This window comes from Hypanus sabinus, chromosome 11, assembly GCF_030144855.1.
Source record: "Hypanus sabinus isolate sHypSab1 chromosome 11, sHypSab1.hap1, whole genome shotgun sequence".
Taxonomy (NCBI): Eukaryota; Metazoa; Chordata; class Chondrichthyes; order Myliobatiformes; family Dasyatidae; genus Hypanus; species Hypanus sabinus.
The window spans coordinates 32,876,311-32,902,572 of NC_082716.1; the positions used below are offsets into that span (position 1 = coordinate 32,876,311).

Sequence of the window (26,262 nt, forward strand, 5' to 3'; positions counted from 1 at the left end):
TTCTGAGTTCGATACTCGAGCAGTGCAGTGATCGTTCTTTTATTATAACCGCAAGGTCCCATTCAGAATTTTAGCGATTATAATTCCCTACGCACTTGTGCTCTATAGTCCTTAAAATAAAACTGCTAACGCGATTCTTGGCGTAATTGCCATAGGAGACTACGTCCAAAGAAGCTGCTTTTCATAACACGGGCTCAAATTCTAAATCGGGTTAAACGTGTTGGCTCCGCCTTGGGGATCGTCATTAATCGCACTGATTTTTTGCACCAATCAGCGGCCTTGTATAGAATGGCACAGTAAGGGTGTCTGACTGTAGCGGGGGGTTTCGCTGCTGGGGACGGGAGAATTCAGTGGGTAAGTAAGTTGCGTTATCTTGCATTCTCAGAAGCTTCACTAAATGCTTGAAGTTTATGGGCAAATGCAACTTTAAAAACTTTGACCCTTGATTAAATTAATGAGTGTGGTTTAGGAATTCCCCAAAATCATTTTCTTTAAATTTTTCCACGCATACTTCGTCTTAAAATTCGGAGTTATGAATTCTGGCAGAAAACTATATTTAATCCTGGAGTCGCATTTCAACTGTTTGTCTATTAAGATGTCTTTGGAAATACCTGCTTTGTTTTGGAAGCAGTATGTAAACAGACCCATTGCAAACGTATTAGTTTTGTTAAAGTTTACACTTTTGTTAACGAGGCCTATGTGAGCCTCGTATCAATCTTTATGCTTCAACAATTGCCACTAAACATCGATCCTCCCTGTCTCCTCCACACGTATTCTGACTTGTCCTCTGCAGTGCCCATCAACTTCACCAAAGTTTCAAACTTGTTGTGGTTTGAGTTTCCTGATCAAAGCCCTGGTGACTATGGTTATGCTGTATTCCTTGGTCTGTGGATATCCAAGGACAATTATAAGAACAAATTCATAACTGTTGGCGTCGCTTACCGTAATGGCACCAAAACACACTATACTTTTAAGGGATAAGTTTAGTCACGTCACGTGTTTAACTGTGGATGTATCAGGCAAAACCGGAGTATGGTAGTTCTGCAATTCAATCTTTGCGAAATCTAGTCAACATTAAACTATTTAAGAAAATTGCAACCACTTGTCAAACAACATGGCCCCAGTTGTATTTGTGACTACGAATCTCATTCCGAATTATTGTTGTTGCCTACTGGTTTATCCCGAAACCATTAAGCCCACAGTATTCATATATAGCTTTAAACAGCTGTTCGCAGCGTTATGTGCAAGGAGAAGAATAGGTTCACTTACTAAACAATCGTTCGGACACGCTTGCTCATTTTGCATCTGCGCCCTGCCAGCCAGACAGTAGCATTATCGAAACATTGCACCACCCCCGGCAGGTCAGATGTGGGATGTTATTGAATGGGGAATTGTGAAAGCTGTTACTAATATCACACTTGACCGTGTCCTTTGCGAGAGAAAGCTTTTCTAGTTTGCATTATGTCGCTGTTACTCTACAGTAGGTAGTAAGATCTATGTTTGTATCATGGCAAGTTGTAAAGCCATGTGGTCATCCACTCTAGTGATTATTTTAGGTCTCCTTCAGAACGGTACAGGAAAACAAGTGTTTCAGCATGCTCATGGTCTGTGCTTTCATATTTATGTGGTTGATGCACCATCAATAACTCTCTCTGAGACGTACTGGCTTATTGACAGGAAGAAGGAACAAGCAGTGGTTGACCACCATACTACATCCTGGAGACTGAGAGGCTGGGCTCAATCGCCTTTATACAGGGGTCTGTGGGAGGAGTCACAGGAGCAGTCAGCAGGGGGCGTGTCCAGACAGGTATATGTAGTTCACCACAGTGGTAGTGAGATTTTCATTGTGTGCAGTTGTATATTAACAGTGTTAATAGCCATGTTATGGGTGAGGAAACCATGTTGCCCATCAGTGCTGTGGTGCTCACATTATAGCTTGCACTGTGCACACTATGGTGTACTGTGACTGCGGTGCAGCATTTGCAATAAGAGACCCTCCGCTCCATAGCAAAGCATGCAATCCTGGCAAAATCATGAGATCTCTCCACCCCCAAACTCTTAAACAACAGTGAATGAAATGTAGTTCTCACAAATCGCTGTTGGAGGCCTCTGCACTCTAGTGATCTCTATGTGGCAAGTCGAGGTGCTGGGTTAGGAACTGTAGTTTTTGATGGATTATAGATCATGGTCCTTGGTGGGGGAGGGGGTTCTGATACTTTCTGAGGGAGCAAGAGGGGGAGGTTTGGTGCTTTGCTGCTGCTTCTTGTGGGGCTTGGGATTCTAACATTTTTCTGTCATTCATTCTTTTTTATGGATGTCTGTGAAGAGTAAGAATTTCAGGTTGTATACCGTACACATTCTCTGATATTAAATGGAACTATTGAACCATTGACCAATGAACCTTTCGCAAGAGAATAGCAAACTAACAAATATTGCAAAAACCTCTCAATGTTGACCTTTGCATTGTTGGAAAACACTAAACATATGTATAATCACAGTAATAGCTAAAAGAAATGCAATAGCAACTAACCAGTATGTAGTGTTTGTTTGATTCCAACTTGCTACGGTCACCTCACTGAAGTCACATTGAATGAACAACAACAGCAATGGCATTAATTCAACTTGCTTTGTATACTGTGCTGTTCACTACTTATAAACACACTATTGTTAATATGGAGGGTATGCACTGTGATTTTCTGCACAAATGTGTCTGGGTGCCATGTATCTATTTTGAAACATGAACTTCTATTAAATAGAAGCTGAACAGCTTTAGATTCCCCCCCATATGTAGATGTAATAGACCTCAAAAACTAAAATGGGTGTATTTGGCTATCCTGATTTCAAAATTGAAAGATTACTGAGCTGGATTGAATAAAAAGGCTTAATACAAATATGAAGAAAGCATAATGCAACAATGTTTAATACTCTTGCAAATAAACTGTTTAAAGGAATCAAAGTTTAAAGCCAGGAAGCAGCTGGCAATATTTAAATTGGGCACTGTCTGAGGGAAGGAGGGTTTTAGATCTGGCTTCTCAGCAAGTTTTTTTTTAAGGGCAGAACGTAGTCAATTGGAATTTGTGGTATAGAGTTTTGCATGTTATTGTCCTTGGTGCCTACTAAGTGTGGAAGGAAGTTTCATGACTCCTGGGTGAAAGTATGACAGAAACAATTTTGTCATGCTGCAGTGAATTCAGATTGTTATGATTGGGATAGTATGAAAAGTTTGTATCTGAGATTGGGGTGAAAAAAAACACCTTAGTCGTGAACTGCCTTGGACTTGGGAGACTAGTCTTGCTTTGTGAAACCAAACCAGTTGTCCTCAACTTAAATGGAACTGGGGTCAATCCCACTGCTTAGTTCAGGGCAGTTGCCAATGCCTGAATGACTCCCCTACCAAATGTATATTCTACCTTCTGCTAATCATAGTTTATTAGATATCATCATCTTGTGCACAATTTGATTTTCTTTCTACAAGGCTTTTCCAGATACTTTTGGAACTCGATGTAGATTTTGGTCAGCTCTGCCTTTCGATATCAATTGCCATGGCTACTGATGGAGAGGTTACAACACTTGCAAAACTTCTGCACCTGATTTTCCTGTCCACGTTCTGGGGGATGCAGATTTGGGTGACATTTATATCTGGTAGGTGTCATTCCTCTTTGCCACGCTAACTCCTTTCTAGAACTGTTGCCATTAACAGGTAGATTTCCAGCAACAGGAAAGGTTTAGATGGGATGAGACCTATCATCAATAATGCTGTGTGAGAACCTTAACTAGAAAGGGTCCAAGTGTTCAAGAAAACAGTTCAACATCATCTTCTCAAGAATTTTTTTCCATTCACTTTTCAGGATTGGGGTTCTACTAGCTATGTTTCCATTACCTACCCATACCTAGTTACTTCTTGAAGATGGTGATGAACTTCTCTCTGTTATTGCTCAGGTATAGACACGCCTACTATGCTGGTGTATTTTGGTCCAACAAAGAAGGAACAGCAAAATAACTTCAGGACAGTGTGCAACCTGAGGGAAAGTGCAAAGGTAATGTGTTCTTGGGTCGTAGCACAGCACTCAGTGTAATATCTCAATGCACGCAGTATAAGAAATAAGGTGGCTTGTTACACTATTTCAGATTGTCAGGTATGATGTTGTAGCCATTACTGAATCATGGCTGAAGGATGTTTGTAGTTGAGAGCTGAATGTCCTAGATTACACATTGTATGGGAGGGATAGGAAGCTAGGCGGCAGAAGGGGTTTGTTGAATGCCCATGAGATGGCTTTTTAGAGCAGTTTGTCGTTGAACCAACTCAGGGATCAACTATACTGGATTAGGTGTTATGTAATGAACCGGAGGTGATTAGGGAGCTTAAGGTAAAAGAACCCTTAGGAGGCAGTGATTACAATATGGTTGACTTCACTTGAAACTTGATGGGGAGAAAGTAAAGTCTGATGAGGCAGTATTTCAGTGGAGTAAAGGAAAATACAGTGGTATGAGAGAGGAGTTGGCCAAAGTAAATTGGAAGGAGATGCTGGCAGAGATGACAGCAGAGCAGCATTGGTGTGAGTTTCTGAGAAAAATGATGAAGGTGCAGGATAGATGTATTCCAAAAATGAAAAAATACTCAAATAACAAAATAGTACATCTGTGGATGACAGGGGAAGTCAAATCTAATGTAAAGTAAAAATTAGCAGCAAGATGGAAGATTGGGAAGCACTTAAATACCTATAAAAAACAACTAAAATAATCATTAGGAGTGAAAAGATGAAATATGAAAGCAAACTAGCAAACAATATCAAATTGGATCATAAAAGATTTTTTCAAGAACATAAAAACTAAGTGCAATGGGAGTAGATATAGGACCATAGAAAATTAGGCTGGAGAAATAATAACAGGGGACAAGTAGATGGCAGATGCCTAATTGAGTATTTTGCATCAGTCTTCACTATACTAGCAGTGTGCCAGATGATGAAGGGTGTGAGGGAAGAGAAGTGAGTGCAGTTACTATTACAAGGGAGAAGGTGCTCAAAAAGCTGAAAGACCCAAAGGTACATAAGTCACCCAGACCAGATGAACTGCACCCTAGGGTTCTGAAAGAGGTAGTGGTAGAGATTGTAGTGACATTAGTAATGATCTTTCAAGAATCATTGGACTCTGGCATAACGCCAGAGGACTGGAAAATTGCAAATGTCATGCCACTCTTTAACAAAGGAAGAAGGCAGCAGAAAGTAAATTATAAACCAGTTAGCCTGACCTAAGTGGTTGGCAAGATGTTGGAGTCAATTGTTAACAATGAGGTTGTGGAGTACTTAGTGACACAGGACAAGATGGGACAAAGTCAGCATGGTTTCCTGAAGGGAAAATCTTGCCTGACAACCTGGTGGAATTCTTTTGAGGAGATTACAGGTAGGATAGATAAAGGGGATGCCATGGATGTTGTATATTTATTCTGAAGGCCTTTGACAAGGTGCCACATGTGAAGCTGCTTGTCAAGTTAAGAGACCATGGTATTACAGGAAAATCATTGGCATGGTTAGGCCATTGGCTGATTGGTAGGAGGCAGTGAGTGGGAATAAAATATTTCCTTTTCTGGTTGGCTGCCAGTGACTAGTGGTGTTCCCCAAGGGTCAGTGTTGGGACAACTTATTTTTATGCTGTATCACATCAATGATTTAGATGATGGAATAGATGGTTTTGTTGCCAGGTTTGCAGATGATATGAAGATTGGTGGAGGGGCAGGTGGTGTTGAGGAAACAGATAGGCTGCAGAAGGACTTGGACAGATTCGGACAATGGGCAAGAAAGTGGCAAATGAAATACAATGTTGGACAATGCATGGTCATGCACTTCGGTAGAATAAAGCTGCAGACTTTTTTTTTAACAGGGAGAAAATCCAAAAACCTGAGATGCAGAGACTTGGGAGTCCTTGCGTAGAGCACTCTAAAGGTTAACTTGCACGTAGTGTTGGTGGTGAGGAAGGCAAATGCAATTTTAGCATTCATTTCAAGACGTCTAGAATGCAAGAGCAGGGATGTGATGCTGAGGCTTTATAAGGCATTGGTGAGGCCTCATCTTGAGTATTGCGGACAGTTTTGGGCCCCTGGTCTTAGAAAAGATGTGCTGGCATTGGAGAGGGCTCAGAGGAGGTTCACAAGGATGATTCCAGGAATGAAAGGGTTATCATATGAGGAACATTTGATGGCTTTAGGCCTGTACTCACTGGAAATTAGGATGGGGGGGGGGGGTAAATCTCATTGAAACTTCTGAAATGTTGAAAGGCCCAGACAGAGTAGATGTGGAAAGGATGTCTCCCCTGGTGGGGGAGTCAAGGACAAGAGGGCACAGGAGGGGCATCCATTTAAGGCAGAGATGTGGACAAATTTCTTTAGTCAGAGGGTAGCGAATTTGTTACAGCTGTGGAGGCCAGGTCATTTGGGTGTATTTAAGGCAGAGATTGATAGGTTCTTGATTAGACATGGCATAAAAGGTTATGGTGAGAAGGCTGGGGAGTGGGGCTGAGGAGAAGATAAAAGAATCAGCCATGATTGAACAGCAGAGCAGATTTGATGGGCCAAATGGCCTAATTCTACTCCTATGTCTTATGGTCTTATCTTTCTTTGTAGAAGCCGTCAGGTTTGGAAAATGCTGTCAGAATCACCAATGTGAGATACTGCAGTGTATTTCGTAGACAGTATATGATAACATCCATTGTGTTCCAATCAAAGCTTAGAGTTTTTAATGGGATACCAATCACATGGGCTATTTGTCTTAATGGTGCTGAAGTTATTAAGTGCTGTGGGACTGTACCTATCCAGACAAGGGGAAGGTGTCAGAATCAAAATGATGAAGAGGCTTTGACCTAAAATGTTAATTGTTTCTCTTTCCACAATGCTGCCTGACATGTTGAATGTTTCTAGTATTTTCTGTTTGTATTTGAGAGGATATACTGTTTAAGTGACAAAAAAGGCACTTTAAAAAGTATATGCTGTAAGAAATCAAACTTCTGGAAATTATCAAACCTGAACAAAGTGTAAATGGTGAAATAATGGACATGTTGGTGTCCAACATGAGTACTTAAGACAGAACAGAAACCTGACCAAAGGAATTTTTTTGAAAACAACAACTGTGACCACTATGGCAAGACTTGCAAGTCTAACATTGGTATCTAAAGACTCAAATTCATTGCCCTTTGATCAGAATAGCTTGAATATCTACTGTAACTTGGTAATCACTGGATGCCTGTGGTACAGTAATTATCTGATGCACTTTGATATAAGGCTTTGCATTACTACTACCTCCTGTGGAAACAATTATTCTATTTTAATCAGATTTAAACAGAAAGGGGTATAAGGAAATGGAATTTAACTGCAGACATTAAGAAATTACTGATGATTAGATTAAAATTGCCCTTGTATGTATTTGTTCACTTGATGTTAATAATGAAGTTTTTTTTAATTGAAAATTCTTATTTGTTGCCTTTTTACTAGTTCTGACAAAGGATCACTGATCTCTTTCCATAGATGCTGCCTGACAGTTCTTTTCTCTAGCATCTTTTCTTGGTTTTGTCGCACATTTTCAGCGTCTGCATTGTATTTTAATTTTTATTCAAATAAGTTTACCAGATTAGAAGAAACCATTCACAAGTTGACCACAACTATAATGTAGAATTCCCTCCCTTTCAGTACAACATTCAACAACTGCTTCCCGGGGGGGGGGGGGGGGGGGGGACGGGACAACAACTCTGTTTGAAAACAGAGTTCTTTAATCTCAGAAGTCCAAGAATATGCTTTTCTTTCCCAAATCTGGATCTAGCTGCCACACCATCACAGTTACATGTTATACTCCTGCCACAGCAGTAGATCAATCATAAAGCATTTTAACTGTATTGCAGTATCACCTTTGACTTACTTTGAGTTCCTTATGGCCCAGAAAGGTTTCATTTGCCTGCAATTTGTGGTCCTCCATATCTGGCCAAAATATCCAATCAATCATTAACATATCCTCCTGTCTGGAATTCCGTCCAGTCTCCAGTGCCCCCTCCAGTGTGTAGCCCTATAATTTCCATTTTAATTATTACCAAGAACCCTTGAGTTCTCATGTAATTTGTTCTTAACCTCTTTTGGCCAAAATATTTTTCATGCACTTGTAATTGATTTTAAATGGGGGAGGGGGAAATCTTTTTTTTTGTGTGGAGAGAAAGCAAGCCCAGGTCAGCTCACTGTATTGCATGTGCAACCAAGCCAACATACCAAACCAGCTAACTCAGTGGTTCCCATTATCACAGTGTTAATAGTAGCAGGGCAAGTTGGGCCATGGGTAAGCTTTTGAAATGGAGAAGAAATGATTCAGGAATCTACCAGAATTCATTCAATATTGGTTATTGTGTTTAAAGGCCAGCAGAATGAGGGCTTTGTGCTGGTTCTGTTGCATAGACTATCCTTTCTCCAAACTAAATGTTTTGAGTTTGCATCTGTTGACCCGATTGCACACCATATTAAAATTGCTACACTCTGTTTAGAATTCAACTCGAGGAATGTGGTTATTTCCCATCTACAAGTAACTACCCCACAACCAGTTTAATATTGACATCACAACAAGCCCATGGTGTTAAGCTAAATTAGTTTTTAGGTTGTTACTGCAAGGCTGTCCTAGTTGCCATGTATAATTGAGTTTTTGTTAGTTCAGAAGTATTGAAGGTGGAGGGTATTTGTGCTTCATGGGTGTAATGTATTCTGTTTACATTTGCAATAGATTTTTACATTTTTCTTCTCTTTAGAGGAGGGAATGGGGACTCCCCTTCCTCTATAAGTAATGGTTTATTTTGTAAAATTCTCCTCAATGTCAGTATCATTGCTTTTGTTTTTCAGGTTTTGTCATGGGCAGCAATCTCACCAGGCACACATTTGGCTTCATCCAGAGCAAACTCTTTCCATCCTACTTTCACCTTGGATCTGCCTGTGCTTTCTTTAACTTAATGATCTTTGCAATCCATCATCCCAGTGAGCAGTTAAATGAAGAGGAGACATTTCAGGTACCATGCCCAGTGTTAGTCATTGCATAAGAAATTTGGAATGAACAGAAGTAAAGACAGCTAGTAATAGGGAAAGTGCTCAGTGGGAAACTTTCTGCTATTGTGGAGATGGTGCTTGTTTTCTGTCCTTTTTTTCTGAGTTTCAATTATACATAAAGGCATGTAACTTTTTATACGGGCTCTGTAATATTAATCCATATGTGGGTGTTAAAGGATTGAAGCTCATTTTCTTGCACATGTGGAAATGGTCCTCCCCGTATGCATTTAACTGAGATTACCTCAGTCACAGACAATTGTTTTAACCCAACTTGCTGTAGTTGCAAAGCTCTCCTATATCTAATTGTATCACAAAGTCAAGTTTTAGATGTGCAAGTTAAAATTGGAGGATTTCTACTGAATTTCTTGACCAGAGGTCAGCATTGTCATTTATCACTTTTTTCCCTAGATCTTCTGCAGCGTCCTTTTCTGCAGTTGACTTGAGAGGGCTAGGAAAGGAAGTACTGTAGAGGCTGTCATTCTAGCCTAGGTATTAAGACATTGTTCTTCCTTAAACAATAAGTGAATGGTTTGTTTTTATGTCAACTGCAATAATCGTGTTAAAATGTGAATTGTTAACTATAATGGCTGTTCACTTGCACAGGTGCTTGTTATATGAACTAAGCCTGGCACGTACTTGGTCTATTTTGAAAAAGATATATCAACGTAAACAGTGGATATTAGGCGGCATAGTTAGTAGGAGGTGCCATTTAATTCACCATCCTTGCTAATGTAACTTTAAGTGAGGTGCCTTTGCTAATTTCATGAATTTGTAATGACCATTAACCCACAGTAGAAAATGCCCTTCATTAAATTGACAGCAGTGTAGGAAGAATCTTGAATAAGATTTTCAGCAGTGCTGATTCAAAATGTTTATGTATTTCTTGCAGATTATAATTTTGTTCATTTGTGTTACTTTTGCTGCACTCAATGCTCAATGGTTTGGGCAGATAACTTCTGAAATCATGGCTGACATGCATCTGATTGAAAGGAGCTGTGGGCTTGGACAGGATATTGGATTGTCTACCAACAGAGAGGCCTATAACCAGTTGAAAGAGAGTAACCCCAAATACAAGGCACTTTCAAAGCAACTTGCACTGTATCACAATGCCTCCTCTTTATGTAACCTGTGTTGTATCATTTGTAATGGGATAAGTTTGTACTATATAGCAGCCAATTTATCCACATTATAAAGATGGTAAGAATAAAATAACTGAAAGACAGGTGTCATATAAAGGTTATTTTTGAACCAGAATGTGAAATGTAAGACACTTTGTGTTATTGCTTGGTGAGCATTAAACCAAATGCACTTTTTGTACACTTATGGAGTAAGTGTCAACAGCACCACCTAGGGTATGTAATCACACAAATTAAATAAATCGACATTTTTTTTATCTCTATATATCTTACTGGTTATAGGAGAGTTAGGATTATTTGAGGAGGTGGTCCTTCTGTCCATTTTTATCCTTGCTTGGCTAAAATAAATTGACTTTCATTCTTCCTTCTTGCAATTTAACGGGACTAGATAAGCAGTGATCATTTAAAATTATGTATAATGAATACAATTTACCTATTGTTCTGTTTATTTGAATAAAAATTATCACTTGTAAGGTGTGGTGAATGGAAAGATTTACTGTTGTACTTATTTAACATCGTTTGCCCACACGATATATGATTTTGATGTTGTTTCAGTTACACAAGTGTGGCAGAGTTTGGTTTGATACATCAGGTCTATGAATAAGGTTTATCTTTTTTGGTAACACTGCAAAGATAGTCAGATTTGGAGAACAGTGCAGCACAAAAGTAGGCTTTTCATCCCATTTTTGAAGATAAACTCAGCTAGTTGCCTCCTTGCAATTTAAATATTCATCAAACTCACTACTGAAAATTCAATACCCAGCCAGTTAACCTCACATTAGAACTGCTATGACACAATATACTATTATCAAACTTAATGTTAGCATTGCTTTATTTTTCCTCTCCAGAGGTAATGTCTGACTGAAGCCTATTTCTAGCACCTGCAGTAAATCACTTTTGTAATAGAACAATAGTAATTATTTTCAATTTATTCCAGGAATTGCATAAAGGGCCTAAATAGAGAGAATACGAAGGATACATTTCCCATGACAGAGGTTTCAAAAGAATAGGAAACAGTTACATGGAGTGGGGGAGGAAATGAGGATTTATTTTCCCCACAATTAGAGGAGCGAGTATTTGATGGTAGAAATAGAAAGCACCTATATTTAATTAATATGAGGAAGGGTACTTGCAGGACTACATCCTTGGTGCTGGAGGTGGGACTAGACTGCAGAATTTCTTTTGTTACTAACAGAAATGCAACAAATTGAATAGTTCTCCCGAGTCAAATTCCATAAATACCTGTGTGCAGTTATGAGCACTTAATGAAAAGAAAATTGCAGCAAACACTCAGCAGGTCAGGTAGTATCTGTGGAAAGATACAATGAGACAATAAAAAAGAGAGAAGAGGGGAATGAATAGGGCAGAGGGAATATCTCTTATAGGCTAAGGCTACAGTTGGCATAGGGTGGAGACACTGGTTAATGGGACATTTAGTGAGAATACACACAACTAAATCTGAAATGCAGGGCTGTAAGTGCTAATAGAGAGTAAAATAAAATTGACCCCTGTCGCAGATGGATGACATATAGAAGTAGCCAGTTTTGGAACAGACAGAGCAAATTACCTAAAAGTTGTAGAATTTGAGTCCTTTTGGCAATAATGTACCCCGATAAAGAGGTACTGTTCCAGAGGTGTATATCAGCGTCCTATAAATGCAGACCAGACAGTTTAGTGTGGGAATGGGATGATAAATTAAACCAGCTCTTGGTTGTCTTTGCAGGTGCTCCACACAGTAGTCTCTCCACTGTACAAAAGGCCACAGCATAACAGTGAATCACTACTTCAGCATGAAGGACTGTTTTAGGACCGCTTTATTTTCTGCAAGTAGTCAGTTCCCACTGCAGGCTTGATTTAAAAACAATTTAATTTTCTTGAAGATTTTTCCCTGATAGAAAGTCTTCATGGAACGATGAACCTCGAACCAGAACGATAATTTGTGGATTGCCAGCCTTCACAACATATCTAGAGACAATGATATAAGTATGGATTAATGCCAAAACCACCATCTTTATCAACATTTTCAATACAGTAAGTCTTAATAGATATTTATACCTGTTGAACTTTAAGAGCTAAGATGCCTGGTAAACTTGCTTTATATATGAGAAGCAGGATTGAGCCATTTTTGGCCCATCAAGTCTGCTCTGCCATTCAATTGTGGCTGATTTATTATCGCTCTCAGCGTCAATTTCCTACCATGAACTTAGTTTGAACAAGCCCTTTTGGCAATAATGTTTGAAGTTTTAAATCAAAATTCAAAGGGGCCCAAGTCCAACAGACAATGATCTAATGCATTACACCACTATCTAGCTCTCTCAGGTTTAAAATACACATTTCACAGAATATTCAAATACTTTAAAGCCGGTACAAACTATTTCATACAACATAATTATTTAAGACAAAAGTCTCAGCATGAAAGCAGTATACGTGGTTGGAAGATCACCATTCTACTCACCTAGGATGACTTAACACCTGGCGCAGGGTGCACACTGGGTCCACAAGGAAAAGATCTCCAGTCTGCTCATCTTCAAAATACAGCTATAGCCACAAATATTCCAAGCACATTAAATTAATAACATAACTTCAGTTATAAGTTAATAATATCCTTTCCTTGATTTTACAGCACTGTAAGGAATTAGGTTACAGCATTTACAAACAAGCATTCCTTTCTACAGCTAACAGGTCACCTACAAGCTCATGCATGCCCTGCAGTCTTGGTTCTTGGAAACTTGTGACAGAATTTGAACTCATTTATGTCTAAACAAGTATTACCAGAATGTATCATTATTGACTCAAAGACCATCTCAACATCCTGCAGTACAAAAACTATAGTGTGCTACACTTTTCAGAATTTGGTTAGCCTCTAAAAATTGAAATAAAACTGCTTCATTAAAAATGTATTACAAGTTTCGGCCTTGAGTTCTGTCAAGTAGCAAAGGATATGAATCTTAAATTATTTCACTCCAAAATGATTGTATATAAGAATGATACCATCTACCTCACATTTTGCTGAATAACATGCATGCCTCATATTCCAATTCATTTCAAAGACAGACAAGTATGTGATTTTGGCTAAGCAGTATGAATGTACCTACAACCTCACATGGTACAGTGTTTTCCTTGGCAGCAAGGATTACCACGAGAGCCAGAGTTAAAACGTATTTTAGACTTGTGGTTGGTTACTAAATGCATGTCCTGAGGCTACATTTACAGATATGAAAATCACTTTTTCCCTTTCAACTTGAATCTTTCTTTACTTTCTAACCCACACTGCCTGCTTTAAGACATTTCCTGCTTCAAACATAATATGGCAACACTGGGAGCTCTGTAGGGGTCTAGAATTCCTGTTATTGAAATTTGCTGATGAAGTGGATTGCAGTTTAATCAGAAGTAAAAGTTATCCTTTCGAATTCAGCAATTCAAAGCAAAGATAAATTGATCACAAGCCACCCACCGCAAGAAAGTTAGAAGTCCAGACTGGTAATCTTATGCAGACCCACAGATCCAGTACTACTCTCTTATCTGGACAAATTAATAAACACTATTTAAGTCATACCTCCAAATTATTTGGCTCATATTTTTTTTCAGTATCCCAAGGCGGCAAGTTCTCACCAAACATTACTGATAAATGATCAATAAACCTGAAAATAAATAAATAATGTTAATACATTGAGGCATAAAAATTCACCCTCAAGCTTCATAAAAAGATATTGTGTGAAGGGCGCCAAATGACATGATCACTCAGTATACACTGTTGATCCATCTCCTGTGATCTCAGAACACATTTCAAAAATATTTAATGGTTGTCAACAACATAGCAACACAACCCAAGTCATTCCGTTAGAGACAATAACCAAAATAAATTGATGTTACGACACAGGAAAGACCGCATATGCTAGACATCTGGAGCAATGCAGAAAGGGGCTGGTAGCATCTGTGGAAGGAGATGGACAGCGAATGTTTTGGGTCAAGATATTCCAACTGGACTGGAAAGAAAGAGCAGAGACAGCTAGTATCAAAAGTTGCAGCAAAAACTCAGGTGATCGGTGGATCCAGGTGTGGCGGGGGTGGGGGACGCAGGGAAAGGCAGATAAGGGAGGGAGGAGTGTGGGAATGATGTCAAGCTAGGAGATGACAAGTGAACAAAGATGAAATCTGATAGGAGAGGTCAGTTGAGCGTGGAACAAAGGGATGGAGGTGGGGAGGGGAACCAATGGAAGGAGTGAGTGGTGGGATAGGCAGAAGGAGTGGAAAGACAAGATGATGTGTCAGGTGGATTGGGAGAAAGAAAAGCAAATGGGAGGTATGGGGCAGAAGGGAGCAGTTAACAGAAATTTGAGAATTGGATGTTCATGCAGGTTGGAGACTGCCTAGACAGTAGGAGGTGCTGCTTCCTTAATTTGCGTTTAGCCTTGCCTTGAAGTGGCCATGGCCACAGACAGTAGTTGTGGGAGTGGGAAGTAGAATTAAAATGCTGGACACCAGAGTTTGGCTGGCGCTCAATGAAGAGGTTCCTCAAATCTGTATCCAGTCTCACCGATACAAATGGACTGAGGGGACTCACACATAAGAAACTGCCTCACCTGGAAGGGCTATTTAAAACCCTGGATGATGGTGAGGAAGGAAGTATAAGGGCACTTCCTACAAATACAGGGACGAGTGCCTTGGGAAAAACAACTGGACAAGGGAGTCACAGAGCGATCCCTGCAGAAAGCAAAGAGGGGAAACTGAGCTTAGTGGTGGTATCATGCTGGAGAAGGCCGAAGTTGCAAAGAATGTTAAAGTGGATGCCTACACCAGTGGGGTGATAGAAAAAAAATAGGGAAACACCATCCCTGTTATGCCTGGGGGAGGGCATGGGATGAGGGCAGAAGTGCAGGATTATAGAAGAGATGCAAGTGACAATTCCCTTTGCAAGTAGGTGTTGTTCATTCACACAAGAGTTGTCAGTGTGCAGTCCTTATAAAATGTGAATGGGTGACTACACACCAAATTTATTCCACAACCCCCACCACCACCACCATACTTAAATCACAAGAGGCAATTTTAGATAATTCTACTCTCAAAAAGTTAATGGCATCATTCCTTAAAGTGAAAAGGAAGTTTATCTTTAATACTTACTGGGTATCTTCATGAAAAGCTGAGATTAAATCCATTTGTTCATACTCTGGATATAGGAACAGTACAGGCCAATGTAAGCTGCCATTTTCATCCAGGTGTACTACCTGGCCACACTCAGCATTTACTCCATTGTGCAGTGCCCTTAATATGCTGTCACCCTCCTTTCCATCACCTTCATCGTCAGAGTTTTGACTCAACAGCTCTGGAGGCTGAAATAATTTGATATTTCTTTCCTATAGGGCATTAAAAAGGCAATTAAAACAAAGTATGGAAATGCATAATTACATCATTTATCAGGACGTATATCAAAAGATAAGATACCTGGAGATGTACAATGTGAAACTTGCATTTAATTTTAAACATATTGCCTATTTATTTTTCCAAGTTTCCTACCTGGATGGCTTTCAGTAAAGCCTCTGCTTGCACTCGTTCTTTTTTCTCCTTCAACTTTGCCTTCCTCAGATTACGCTCTTCAACACGCTATCAAAATAAATTGCATCAGTAATTTAACACTAGATGGCATAATCAGTCAGAAAATAATCTGACCTTTGGGTTTAACATCAATTAAAAACTGGTGACTTAAATTCAACCAGTACCTACAATTTTTTTTAGGATTTTTGTATGTTAAGAATCTGCACGAGTTTTCTGCTGAGCAAAGAAATGAAGCACAAGCCAAGCAAGAAATTTACAAATTTTATCAGCTAGCTCTTTCCAAATCAGCAAGCTCTTGCTACCCTGCAGAACCACATACATTTAGTAGCCACTTTACCTGCTGGCCACTGAGTGTATATTCACGGTCTTCTGCCGCTTTAGCCCATCCACTTAAACATGTTGTGTTCTCAGAAATGCTGTTTTGCACAGCTCCATTGTAACAGGTGGATAGTTGAGTTACTGTCGCCATCCTGTCAACCAGTTTGGCCATTCTACTCTGACCTTTCTCATCAACAAGGCATTTGCTGCCCACAGAACTGCTGCTCACTGGATTTTTTTTTTTTGTTTTCTGTAAACTTTAAAGACTGTTATGTGTGAAAATCACAGATCAGCAATTTCTGAGATACTCAAACCACCCTGTCTGGCACCAACCATCATTCCACAGTCAAAGTCACTTAGATCCCATTTCTTTCCCATTCTGATGCTTGGTCTAAACAGCAACTGAACCCCTCGACCATGTTTGCATGCTTTTATGTATTGACTTGTGACCACACGATTGGCTGATTAGATGTTTGCATTAATAAGGTGTACAGTACCTGATAAAGTGGCCAGTGAGTGTACATTCTAGAGTTACCAGAGATAGTATGTTGAATTGATGATATCTCCTGCAATCAGAACCACTTACTAACAGTACTTCTTATTGTCAATGTCTAACACATACCTTCTGTTTATCAGCTTTGGCCCTCAGTTCAATAAGTTGTTTTTCTTTTGGATCAAGCTGGAGGCCCTCATCACACCAAGCTATTACACTACTGTAATTCTTAAGTTCACTGTAGCAAAGAGCTCCTGTCAAAATAAAAATCAAAATTGGCTTCAGAATAAATAACAAAATCATTGTATAGAAGATTATTACCAATTGTAAAATCACTTTGAAACACTATGAAATCAAAAAAAATTGCACTACTTTTAATTATCAATGTGCAGTCTCACAGATATTCACCAAATAAATGGTTCTGGAACAAAAAGTAGTTTTTAGAATTGTTCAAATGAATGACAATAGAAAAGGGGAAGGAATGGGAATCAGCCAGCACACTCGTGCTTTTGTGCTTTATCCAAATATTTCTGACCGAAGCCTTGTTCACTTTATAAAATTATAACATTTTGTAGAAACAAATAGGAGGATGTTATTAAACCAGAGCAGGTGCAGAGATGATGTACAGGGAGGTTGCTGAAATGGAGGGCTTGAGTTACAAGGAGAGATTGGATATGCTGGGACTGTCTCTCCTAGAGCAAAGCAGCCGAGGAGTGACCTTATATAAATTATGAGGGTAGATAGGCATATTATTTTCCCAGGGTAGGCGAGTCTAAAGTAAGAGGACATAGGTGAGAGTGGACACATTTATAAGGGATTTGAATTACAGAGACAAACAGCATGGAAACAAGCCTTTCTGTCCAACTCATCCCTACAGTTCGAGTTGCCCAGTGAGCTAATCCCATCTGCCTGCGTTTGTCCATAGCCCTCTAAACCTCTCCTATCCATGTACTTAGCAACATTTAAAAGCCATCTAAGTAAGGTGCATGCCTCAAACACTATTTCAGACAGCTCATTCCAAATAAGCACCACCCATTGAGTGATGAAGCTACCCCCGAAGTCCCTTTTAAATCTCTTGTGTCTGATCTGAAACCTATGCCTTCTTGTTTTTAGCACACTCTCCCTGGGGGAGAAAAACTACGTGCTTTCATCTTGTCTATGCACCTCATGATCATTATGTTCCTCTATCGAATCACATCTCAATCTTCTCCACTCTAAGGAACAAAACCCCAGTCTATACAAAATCCTCCCTCACCCAAAATTCAGGCAACATCCTGGTAAATATTTTCTGCACTCTTTTTAGTTTAGTAACACCTTTCCTATAACAGTGTAACCAAAACTGTACACAATATTGTAAGTGTGGCTTTACCAACGTATTATGAAACTGCAACATAACTTCCCAACTCCTATACTGAATGCCCTGACTGAAATTAACCTTCTGTATATAGAATTAACCTCCATAGGAGGTAGTAGAGGCATGTACAGATACAATACTTAAAAATCATTTCAACAGGTTCACAGATTTGAAAAGTTTTTAAGTATATGGGTCAAACACAGGCAAGTGGGATTGGCTTTGATAGATTGCTGTCAGAGTGGATGAGTTAGCCCAAGGAGCTTGTTTCGGTGCTGAATAACTCTCTGAATCTAAATCAAACTGTGGAATAAAAAAATGCTACATAAGTAATTACCAGTCAATATTTCAGGGCACTAAAAATTTTTGGGGCTTTACTGTGCCACCATGGAATTTGTGTTCACTCTTCTGGTTCACCGCTTACAGAGTTCTCAATACCATTTCTGTTTTTACTAGAGTGGAAAAAGAAACTGTAAAGATGCTTCCAAGTAGTCATCGTGGATTAAAGACTAAAGGGAAGGGACAAAAAGAACACAAAAGCTGTTTTAGAAGCTTTTGCAGCTCCCAGCAGATAACCACGACAATACTAGTATAAAAAAACTAGGTTACAGGCCATACTTCTCCTTGGAGGGGATGGGAGAAAAATAAAACAAAACAATTACTACAATCCTACCTCTGATTATTGCTTTCAAATGATTTGGTTTCAGTTTCCGAGCTGCAATCACATCATTTAATGCTGATCGATTATTACCTGGAGACAGAATATCAAATCTAGTATTATTTTTCTATTCATCACTTTGTTTTTGCCTAACCAACAAGGAGCCATTACTGGGTGAATTCTCTTAAATAAAAAAATTACATAACCGGCTATCAGCATCTTCTTAGCTGAGCCTTCTAATTTATGCCTTGTTATTATTTTGAGAGCTAATTTTGTAGTAGAGTAATGCTTAAAATGTATTACCTCACCTCACTCAACTACATAATAAAACAATTCTAATAAACACAATATTATTGCTTCTGCTCCAAGTAAGATTACTAGCTTTATGAACAGCCTGTCAGGGATTTTAATGGTCTGTTTGTGTTGCAACTTCTTTCTCATTTTTATGGTTTTAATAACAAATCATTAATTTAGTCTGCAAACATTTGTTCATGAAGAAATATAATTTAGCCCAAAGCCCATCCACACTCAAAAGTTGTATCACATTACTCTGATCCCAGACAATTCTAAATCTAAATCCTCTGTGATAAGGTTTCTAAATAAATCATTCATCCTAGTCATGTCCCCTTCACGGACTTGCAAAGTACCAACAAGTCATACCCAGGTAAAACTGTGCCGCGGCTCTGTTTGTATAAAGTATAACGTTTAGCTCCATGTCAGAACATTTCCTCTTCAGACCCTCTGTGTAAGAGACGACTGCTTTTTTATAATTCTTTTCCTTGAAGTACTGGTTTCCTTCATTCTTGTATGTTTTTGCAAGTTCTGTAAAACATCATTTAGGAACACGTTACACTATGTAAATACAGTAAAATCATCATCCAGACCAATTATAGACAAATTTGATCAATCGATTAATTTTGCAAGGACAACAAACAGTTTCAAAGAACATAGAACAGCACAGCACAGGAACACGGCTCTTTGCCCTATGACTTCTGCGCCACTCATGATATCAATACAAACTAATCTCATCTGCTTCCTAAACATTGCTATCTTATCTGCTTCTCCCACCAGGCATTGCATTTCAGACAACTACCACACTGTGTAAAAAAAACTTGCCCTGCAAATCTCCTTTCAACTTTCCCCCTCTCATCTTAAACCTATGCTCTCTACTGTTTGATATTTCCAGCCTAGAGCATTCTACCCCATCCATGAGTCTTAAAACATTTTATATTTCTATCAGGTCACTCAGTTTCCAACTCTCCAGAGTAGACAGTCCAACTGTGTCCAACCTCTCTTTGTAGCCAATAATCTGCAATCCAAGCAACATCCTATGAACAATAACACACACAAAATGCTGGTGGAACACAGCAGGCCAGGCAGCATCTATAGGGAGAAGTGCTGTCGATGTTTCGGGCCGAGACCCTTCATCAGGACATCCTGTGAACATCTTCTGCCACCGTTCAAATGCACCCAAGTTATTCTTATTGCAATGGTAACCAGAACTGCACAACTATACTCCTAATGTTTAAAGCAGCTGAAAGATGAATGCCAGTTTTATACTCAAGGTCTCAATGGAAGTGACCAGAATACCAATATTTCTACCACCATCCACCTGTGTTCCCACTTTCAGTGGACATGCACCCCAAGGTCCCATCATCCATGCACCCAAGGGTCCTGCTGTTGGCTTTACTCTTACATTTGAATTCCCAAATGCACCATCTCACACTTGCCTGTATTAAACTCTACCTACCATTTCTCTGCCCACATTTGTAACCCATCTATATCCAACTGAATCTTCTCAATACCCACAACTTTGCCAATTCTTGCGTCATCTGTAAAGCTTTACTCAGACCATCAGTACTTTTGTCCAAATTATTTATATAACATAAGTCCCATACTTCACAGTGGAAGACATCTGCAATATACTGGACATTCAAGGGTGTCAGGGAAGTGAAGTATGTGCAGTGAAAATTACAACTGAGAAGGTGCTGAGGAAGCTTAATGGTCTGAGGGTGGATAAATCTCCTGGACCTGATGGAATGCACCCTCGGGTTCTGAAGGAAGTAGCTGGAGATTGCAGAGGTACTAACAATGATCTTTCAAGAATTGATAGATTCTGGCATTGTCTGGAAAATTGCAAATGTTACTCCACTATTTAAGAAGGGTGGGAGGCAGCAGAAAGGAAACTATAGGCCTGTTAGCCTGACATTTGTGGTTGGGAAGTTGTTGGAATTGATTGTTAGGGATGAGATTACGGAGTACCTGGAGACACATGAAAAGATAGGCCAAAGCCAGCATGGTTTCCTGAAAGGAAAATCCTGCCTGGCTAACCTACTGGCCATTTTTTTTTTTGAGGAAATTACAAGCAGGGTAGACAAAGGAGATGCAGTAGATGTGGTGTACTTGGATTTTCAGAAGGCATTTGACAAGGTGCTGCACATGAGGCTGCTTAGCAAGATAAAAGCCCATGGAATTACAGAGGAGTTACTAGCATGGGTGGAGCGTTGGCTGATCAGCAGAAAACAGAGAGTGGGAATAAAGGGATCCTATTCTGGCTGGCTGCCAGTTACCAATGGAGTTACACAGGGGTCAGTGTTTGGACCGCTGCTTTTTACGATGTATGTCAACGATTTGGACTATGGGACTAATGGATTTGTGGCTAAATTTGCTGATGATACAAAGATAGGTGGAGGAGCGGGTAGTGTTGAGGAAACAGAGAGCCTGCAGAGAAGTTTAGGGGAATGGGCAAAGAAGTGGCAAATGAAATACAATGTTGGAAAGTGTATGGTCATTCACTTTGGTGGAAGAAATAAACGGGCAAACTTATTATTTAGATGGGGAGAGAATTCAAAGTTCTGAGATGCAATGGGACTTGGGAGTCCTTGTGCAGGATACCCCAAAGGTTAACCTCCAGGTTGAGTCGGTGATGAAGAAGGCAAATGCAATGTTGGCATTCATTTCTAGAGGTATAGAATATAAGAGTAGGGATGTGATGCTGAGGCTCTATAAGGCACTTGTGAGACCACACTTGCAGTATTGTGTGCAGTTTTGGGCTCCTTATTTTAGAAAGGATATACTGGTATTAGAGAGAATTCAGGAAAGATTCACGAGAATGATTCCAGGAATGAAAGGTTTACCATATGAGGAACATCTGGCTGTATTCCCTGGAGTTCAGGAGAATAAGGGGCGATCTCATAGAAATATTCCAAATGATAGAAGGCCTGAACAGATTAGATATGGCAAAGTTATTTCCAGGACAAGAGGGCATGACTTCAGGATTGAAGAACATCCTTTTAGAACTGAGGTGCTGAGAAATTACTTTAGTCGGAGGTGGTAAATCTGTGGAATTTGTTGCCATGAGCGACTGTGGAGGCTAAGTCAGTGGGTGCATTTAAGGCAGAGATAGATAGGTTCTTGATTAGCCAGCGCATCAGAGGGTATGGGGAGAAGGCAGGGGAGTGGGGATGACTGGAAGAATTAGATCAGCCCATGATTGAATGGCGGTCAGACTTGATGGGCCAAATGGCCTACTTCTATCCCTATATCTTATGGTCTTATGATCCCTGAAGAACACCACAGGTCACAAACCTCCTGACAAAGAAACATCCCTCTGTTTTATAGGACCAAGCCAATTTTGGATCCACTAGGGATCTCATGTTACTCAATATTCTTGACTTTGACAAATGATTTACTGAAGTTCAGCTAAACAAGTCACTACCCTACCTCAAACAAAACTCAATTAAGTTTGAAAGACAACACCTACCCTGCACAAAGCCATGCTGACTATCCCAAGTAAGTTCATGCTTTTCTAAATGAACTAAATCCTCTATCTCAGAATTTTCTTCAATAATTTCCCTCCCACTAGGCCTCTAATTTCCTGGACGGTTCCTGTTGCCCTTCTTAAAGCAACAACATTGGCTATTCTCCAGTCTTCTGGTATCTTGTCCATGACTAAAGAGAATACAAGGATCTCTATTAAGACCCCAGCAATCTCGTTCTTTTCAAGGGTTGGCCAGAGAGTCCTCTCAATATTTCTAAGATTATCTACATTAAAAAAATGTAATTAAATTGAAGCTAAAGTCATTACTTTCTTTTTAATATTTGGAAAAGATACATTGAATATATTTGAAAGAGTACAGCTTAGAAAATTTATCATTTTACCAGCTTTGTGTAGAATACAGAACAACTTGTCATTGATAGAAAAACTTTATTCAGGTATAACATTTTCTATGAGGAAGTAATGCGTCATTGTTCTTTAATGAGGAAATTTATCATTTTGAATGTGTTATTTTGTATATTTTGCACGTACCTTCTGGAGATTGATCCTCATCATACAATATAGTTTGGATGCAGGCAAGTTCTGGATGCTCCATTGGATCAAGTTCTTCTGGTGCCTTTTTCATAAACATCGGAATTTTGTCAAAATCCTTGATGGGAAAAATTATAGGGATATGGTTAGCAAAAACCAAGCCCTTGGTTTTCTGCTGCTTATCTTCTTTTCTTGATCCAGGTTGCTAGATGGAGAAACTGAGATGAAAGGGGTCTTCTATTTTTGATCACAATTTGCATATAATATGCAAAGATAGCTCTATTTTCAAGGTAAATGGAAATCTTTTCACTGATCAACAAGGTAAGATTACTTTATAGGAAGTACTGTGGTATAAAGATGGGTACTTTAACAATGAAGGAAGTGCAATATTTTATTTTAAATTGAAATTTAATATGAAGACCAATTCTCTGGTGAAAAAAAACCTTTGGTGTTTGGCTCTCTCAATATCCCAAGGTGTCTTTCATAAGTAAGAAAGAATGGAAACGGTCATGAGGTGGTTAAAGGTCAGAACTACCTGTCATCAGTAAACCTACGGAAGCTGTCAGCAGATAATTCATAGTGACAGAGATATTCCAGAGGCAATGGCTGGAGATCTTCTGGACTCAATTATACAGGCGAAACCTGAATTAACGAAGTTAGTTCCAATGAACTCTATATTCAATAAAGGGTTTTCAACTACTTTATAAAAGTAGGCAGACATGTCAGAGAGAAGTTTAAAAAATACAGAGAAGATGCAGATGGTCTAATTTGTGATTTTGATTAGGATTGTGCTGTTAAAGTAGTAGAAAATTGATTGGAGAAATTTGGGTCTGAAGTGATGGGAAAGGTAGTAACCATGGATTTTGATCTAAATTGTATGTTCAACAACCCAGTAGGGACAGAAATTTGGAGACAGAACGATCTGTTGCAAGACCTGTGTTTTTTTTAGTATTTGCTGTTTGTTGTCTTTTGCACATCAGTTGTTGTCCGTACTACTGGGGGCAGTCTTTCATTGGTTCTGTTGCATTTCTTATATTTACTGTGACTGTCCACAAGAAAATTAATCTCAGGGTTGTATATGGTAACATATATGTAGTTTGATAATAAATTAACTTTACACTGGACTCCAAGTGATGTTTCAGCTTCACAACAGTCTATGTCATTCACTTTAATTTTGTTGCTATCAGAAGGTAAGCAATATTAAGTATTGTGTTGTTTTCATGTTAACTTATTTTGTACCAACTAAATGTGCTCTTTAATATTACTATTTCTCTCCCTGATCATTTTTAATTATTCAAATCAGTCTCAACAGTCCATCAGGGAGATCTGTGCTCTCGTTACTGTTGACCAATTATTCTCTGAAAATTGGAGACAATGTTAAACAGTGAAGCTATGCAGAGCTGGATCACGTCTTCCATCATTAAATTTAATTGCGTCTCGAAGGGGCGGCGGAAGAGTGGCCTGCACACCCTATCAGGTTATACGCAAGGATGCTACGGCCGACACGGATCAAGTCTTATCCGGCTACTATGACAGGCATTTAGATATTTCTGCGGCTTGTTTTTCAGGAAGCTTTGGACCTTGGTAACGTTTCATCTCAAAGAATTCCGACAATACTGAAAATCAAAAGCTGCCACTTTATTTGTAGATCATGCAATCACTAACTTATCAAAGTAACTTGATATAATCCTGGCCATCCACAAAACGCTAACAAGTTCCAACCCATCACTGATGATTTTACAGTAGCATTTCAAACACTTCTGTGCCAGTATTTCTAAACATGAAATTCTGCATTGTTTGAAACATAGGAAACATGGCTATTCGGCCCCTCGTTTCTACTGCACCATTCAGTATAATGATCGTTGAAAAATCACATCCTCACATATTCCTGGCCAGTTTTCCAAATCCCACCTCTTCCCAATTATCCTCGTTGAAACCATCTTTGTACTTCTTCCCCTTGAACTGTTCGATGAACTCGTCCATGCCATCCTCCTCCCCTGGAGCAGTGGCAAAAGCCATCGCGCCCACCAGCAGGACGTCCACAGACAGTACACTGGAGAGGAGGCAGCCGGAGCACGTGCTTCCGGTTGCAGTGCTGATCTCGTTCCCCGTGGCCCCGGACTCCAGTTCCGACCCGCAACAACGCTAATGATCAGTATAACTGGGCGAGTACAGTTCGTGATGGTGTGAAGTGTGTGACACTCCTCTACTCCTAACCAACTACAGTGTGCAAATTAACACCGTAAACTTAGCGTAGCGCTAAAAATAGTAATGACAATTTACGAACTGTTATAAAGTAAGTTGGAATTGGTTTATTAGTATCGCATGTACCAAGATACAGTGAAATACGTGTCCTGAAAATCATTACACAATGCATGGGGTTAAAACAGATAATGCAGAATAAACTGTAACAACTTCAGAGATTCATTCTCTCTCTCTCCCTCTCCCTCTCCCTCCATCAAATAAATGTCTCATGTTTCTCAGCTATAGAGAAAGTGCAGTACAGGTAAACAGTAACATGCAAGATCATAATTAGGTAGACTGGGAGGTTTGTAATCTACTTGATCAGACTAGGGAACCATTTAAAAGTCTTATAAAATGCTGAGTGTGCTCTTAAGGCTGCTCTACCTCCTCCATGATGGTAGCACTGAGAAAGCAGTGTGGCCCAGATGGTGGGAGTCAAGTGATGGATGCTGCCTGATTAAGGCATCCACCTCTTGAAGATGTCCTTGATGGCAGGGAGAGTTATGCCCGTTATGGAGCTGGCTGAGTCTACAACCCTCTTTTGATCCTGTCTGTTGGAGCCTCCATATCCGGCAGTGATGCAACCAGTCAGAATATAAATCAATAGAAATTTGCAAGGGTTTTGGTGGGCTACAACCATCGTGAGCATTTTCTTGTTTGGCTGAGGCAGTGCGAGGTTTAGAAAGAGCTTGGAGCCATTTGAGATTTTTTGGCAGTCTGTAATCATAACAATTTTTAGGCAATCAGCAAAGGCCAACAAAGAGAAGTGAGGCTTAAGTGGACTGGCCATTGTTGGAGTGGTTAGGCATTGGCTCAACAGGCTTGAGCAAGAACAGGGAGAGGCTCCAAGTAAGTTTCTATTACGTTTTTTTTCTTTCTTTGTCTATTACTGCATAACTAGTGTGGAAATAATAGGTCCAGGATTAGTAGTATATCTGTGTGGGATGTGGAAACTCTGGGAGACCTCCAGTCTCCATGATAACTACATCTACATGAAGTGCACTTAGAGATTGTGTTAAGGAGCTGCAACTATAGCTGGGTAACCTTTACCTGATATGGGAGAATGACGAGGTGATAGACAGGAGCTACAGGGGGATAAGTCACCCCTAAGCCGCAGGAGACAGGTACCTGGGTGACCA

General features: G+C 39.6%; 2 protein-coding genes across 4 annotated transcripts; one reads left to right on the forward strand and one right to left on the reverse strand.

The window, feature by feature from the left end:
• The first annotated feature begins 7 nt into the window (after positions 1 to 7).
• On the forward strand, positions 8 to 10,689 carry si:ch211-121a2.4 (transmembrane protein 205). 2 transcript variants are annotated; one of them, XM_059984071.1, is made up of 4 exons: positions 8 to 358; positions 3,476 to 3,642; positions 8,861 to 9,024; positions 9,951 to 10,689. In XM_059984071.1, the coding sequence occupies exons 2-4, from the start codon at positions 3,543 to 3,545 to the stop codon at positions 10,251 to 10,253; spliced, it is 567 nt and encodes a 188-aa protein (XP_059840054.1). In that variant the 5' UTR covers positions 8 to 358; positions 3,476 to 3,542; the 3' UTR covers positions 10,254 to 10,689. The 2 variants fall into 2 exon arrangements, with proteins under 2 accessions (XP_059840054.1, XP_059840053.1); XM_059984070.1 differs by having other exon boundaries at positions 11 to 354.
• A 1,304-nt stretch (positions 10,690 to 11,993) lies between these two features.
• On the reverse strand, positions 11,994 to 24,969 carry ttc4 (tetratricopeptide repeat domain 4). 2 transcript variants are annotated; one of them, XM_059984068.1, is made up of 10 exons: positions 24,791 to 24,969; positions 22,880 to 22,997; positions 19,231 to 19,392; positions 18,586 to 18,663; positions 16,691 to 16,815; positions 15,712 to 15,798; positions 15,319 to 15,551; positions 13,754 to 13,838; positions 12,653 to 12,735; positions 11,994 to 12,162 (listed from the first exon to the last, which is right to left on the reverse strand). In XM_059984068.1, the coding sequence occupies exons 1-10, from the start codon at positions 24,896 to 24,898 to the stop codon at positions 12,063 to 12,065; spliced, it is 1,179 nt and encodes a 392-aa protein (XP_059840051.1). In that variant the 5' UTR covers positions 24,899 to 24,969; the 3' UTR covers positions 11,994 to 12,062. The 2 variants fall into 2 exon arrangements, with proteins under 2 accessions (XP_059840051.1, XP_059840052.1); XM_059984069.1 differs by having other exon boundaries at positions 24,762 to 24,879.
• Positions 24,970 to 26,262: the final 1,293 nt, after the last annotated feature.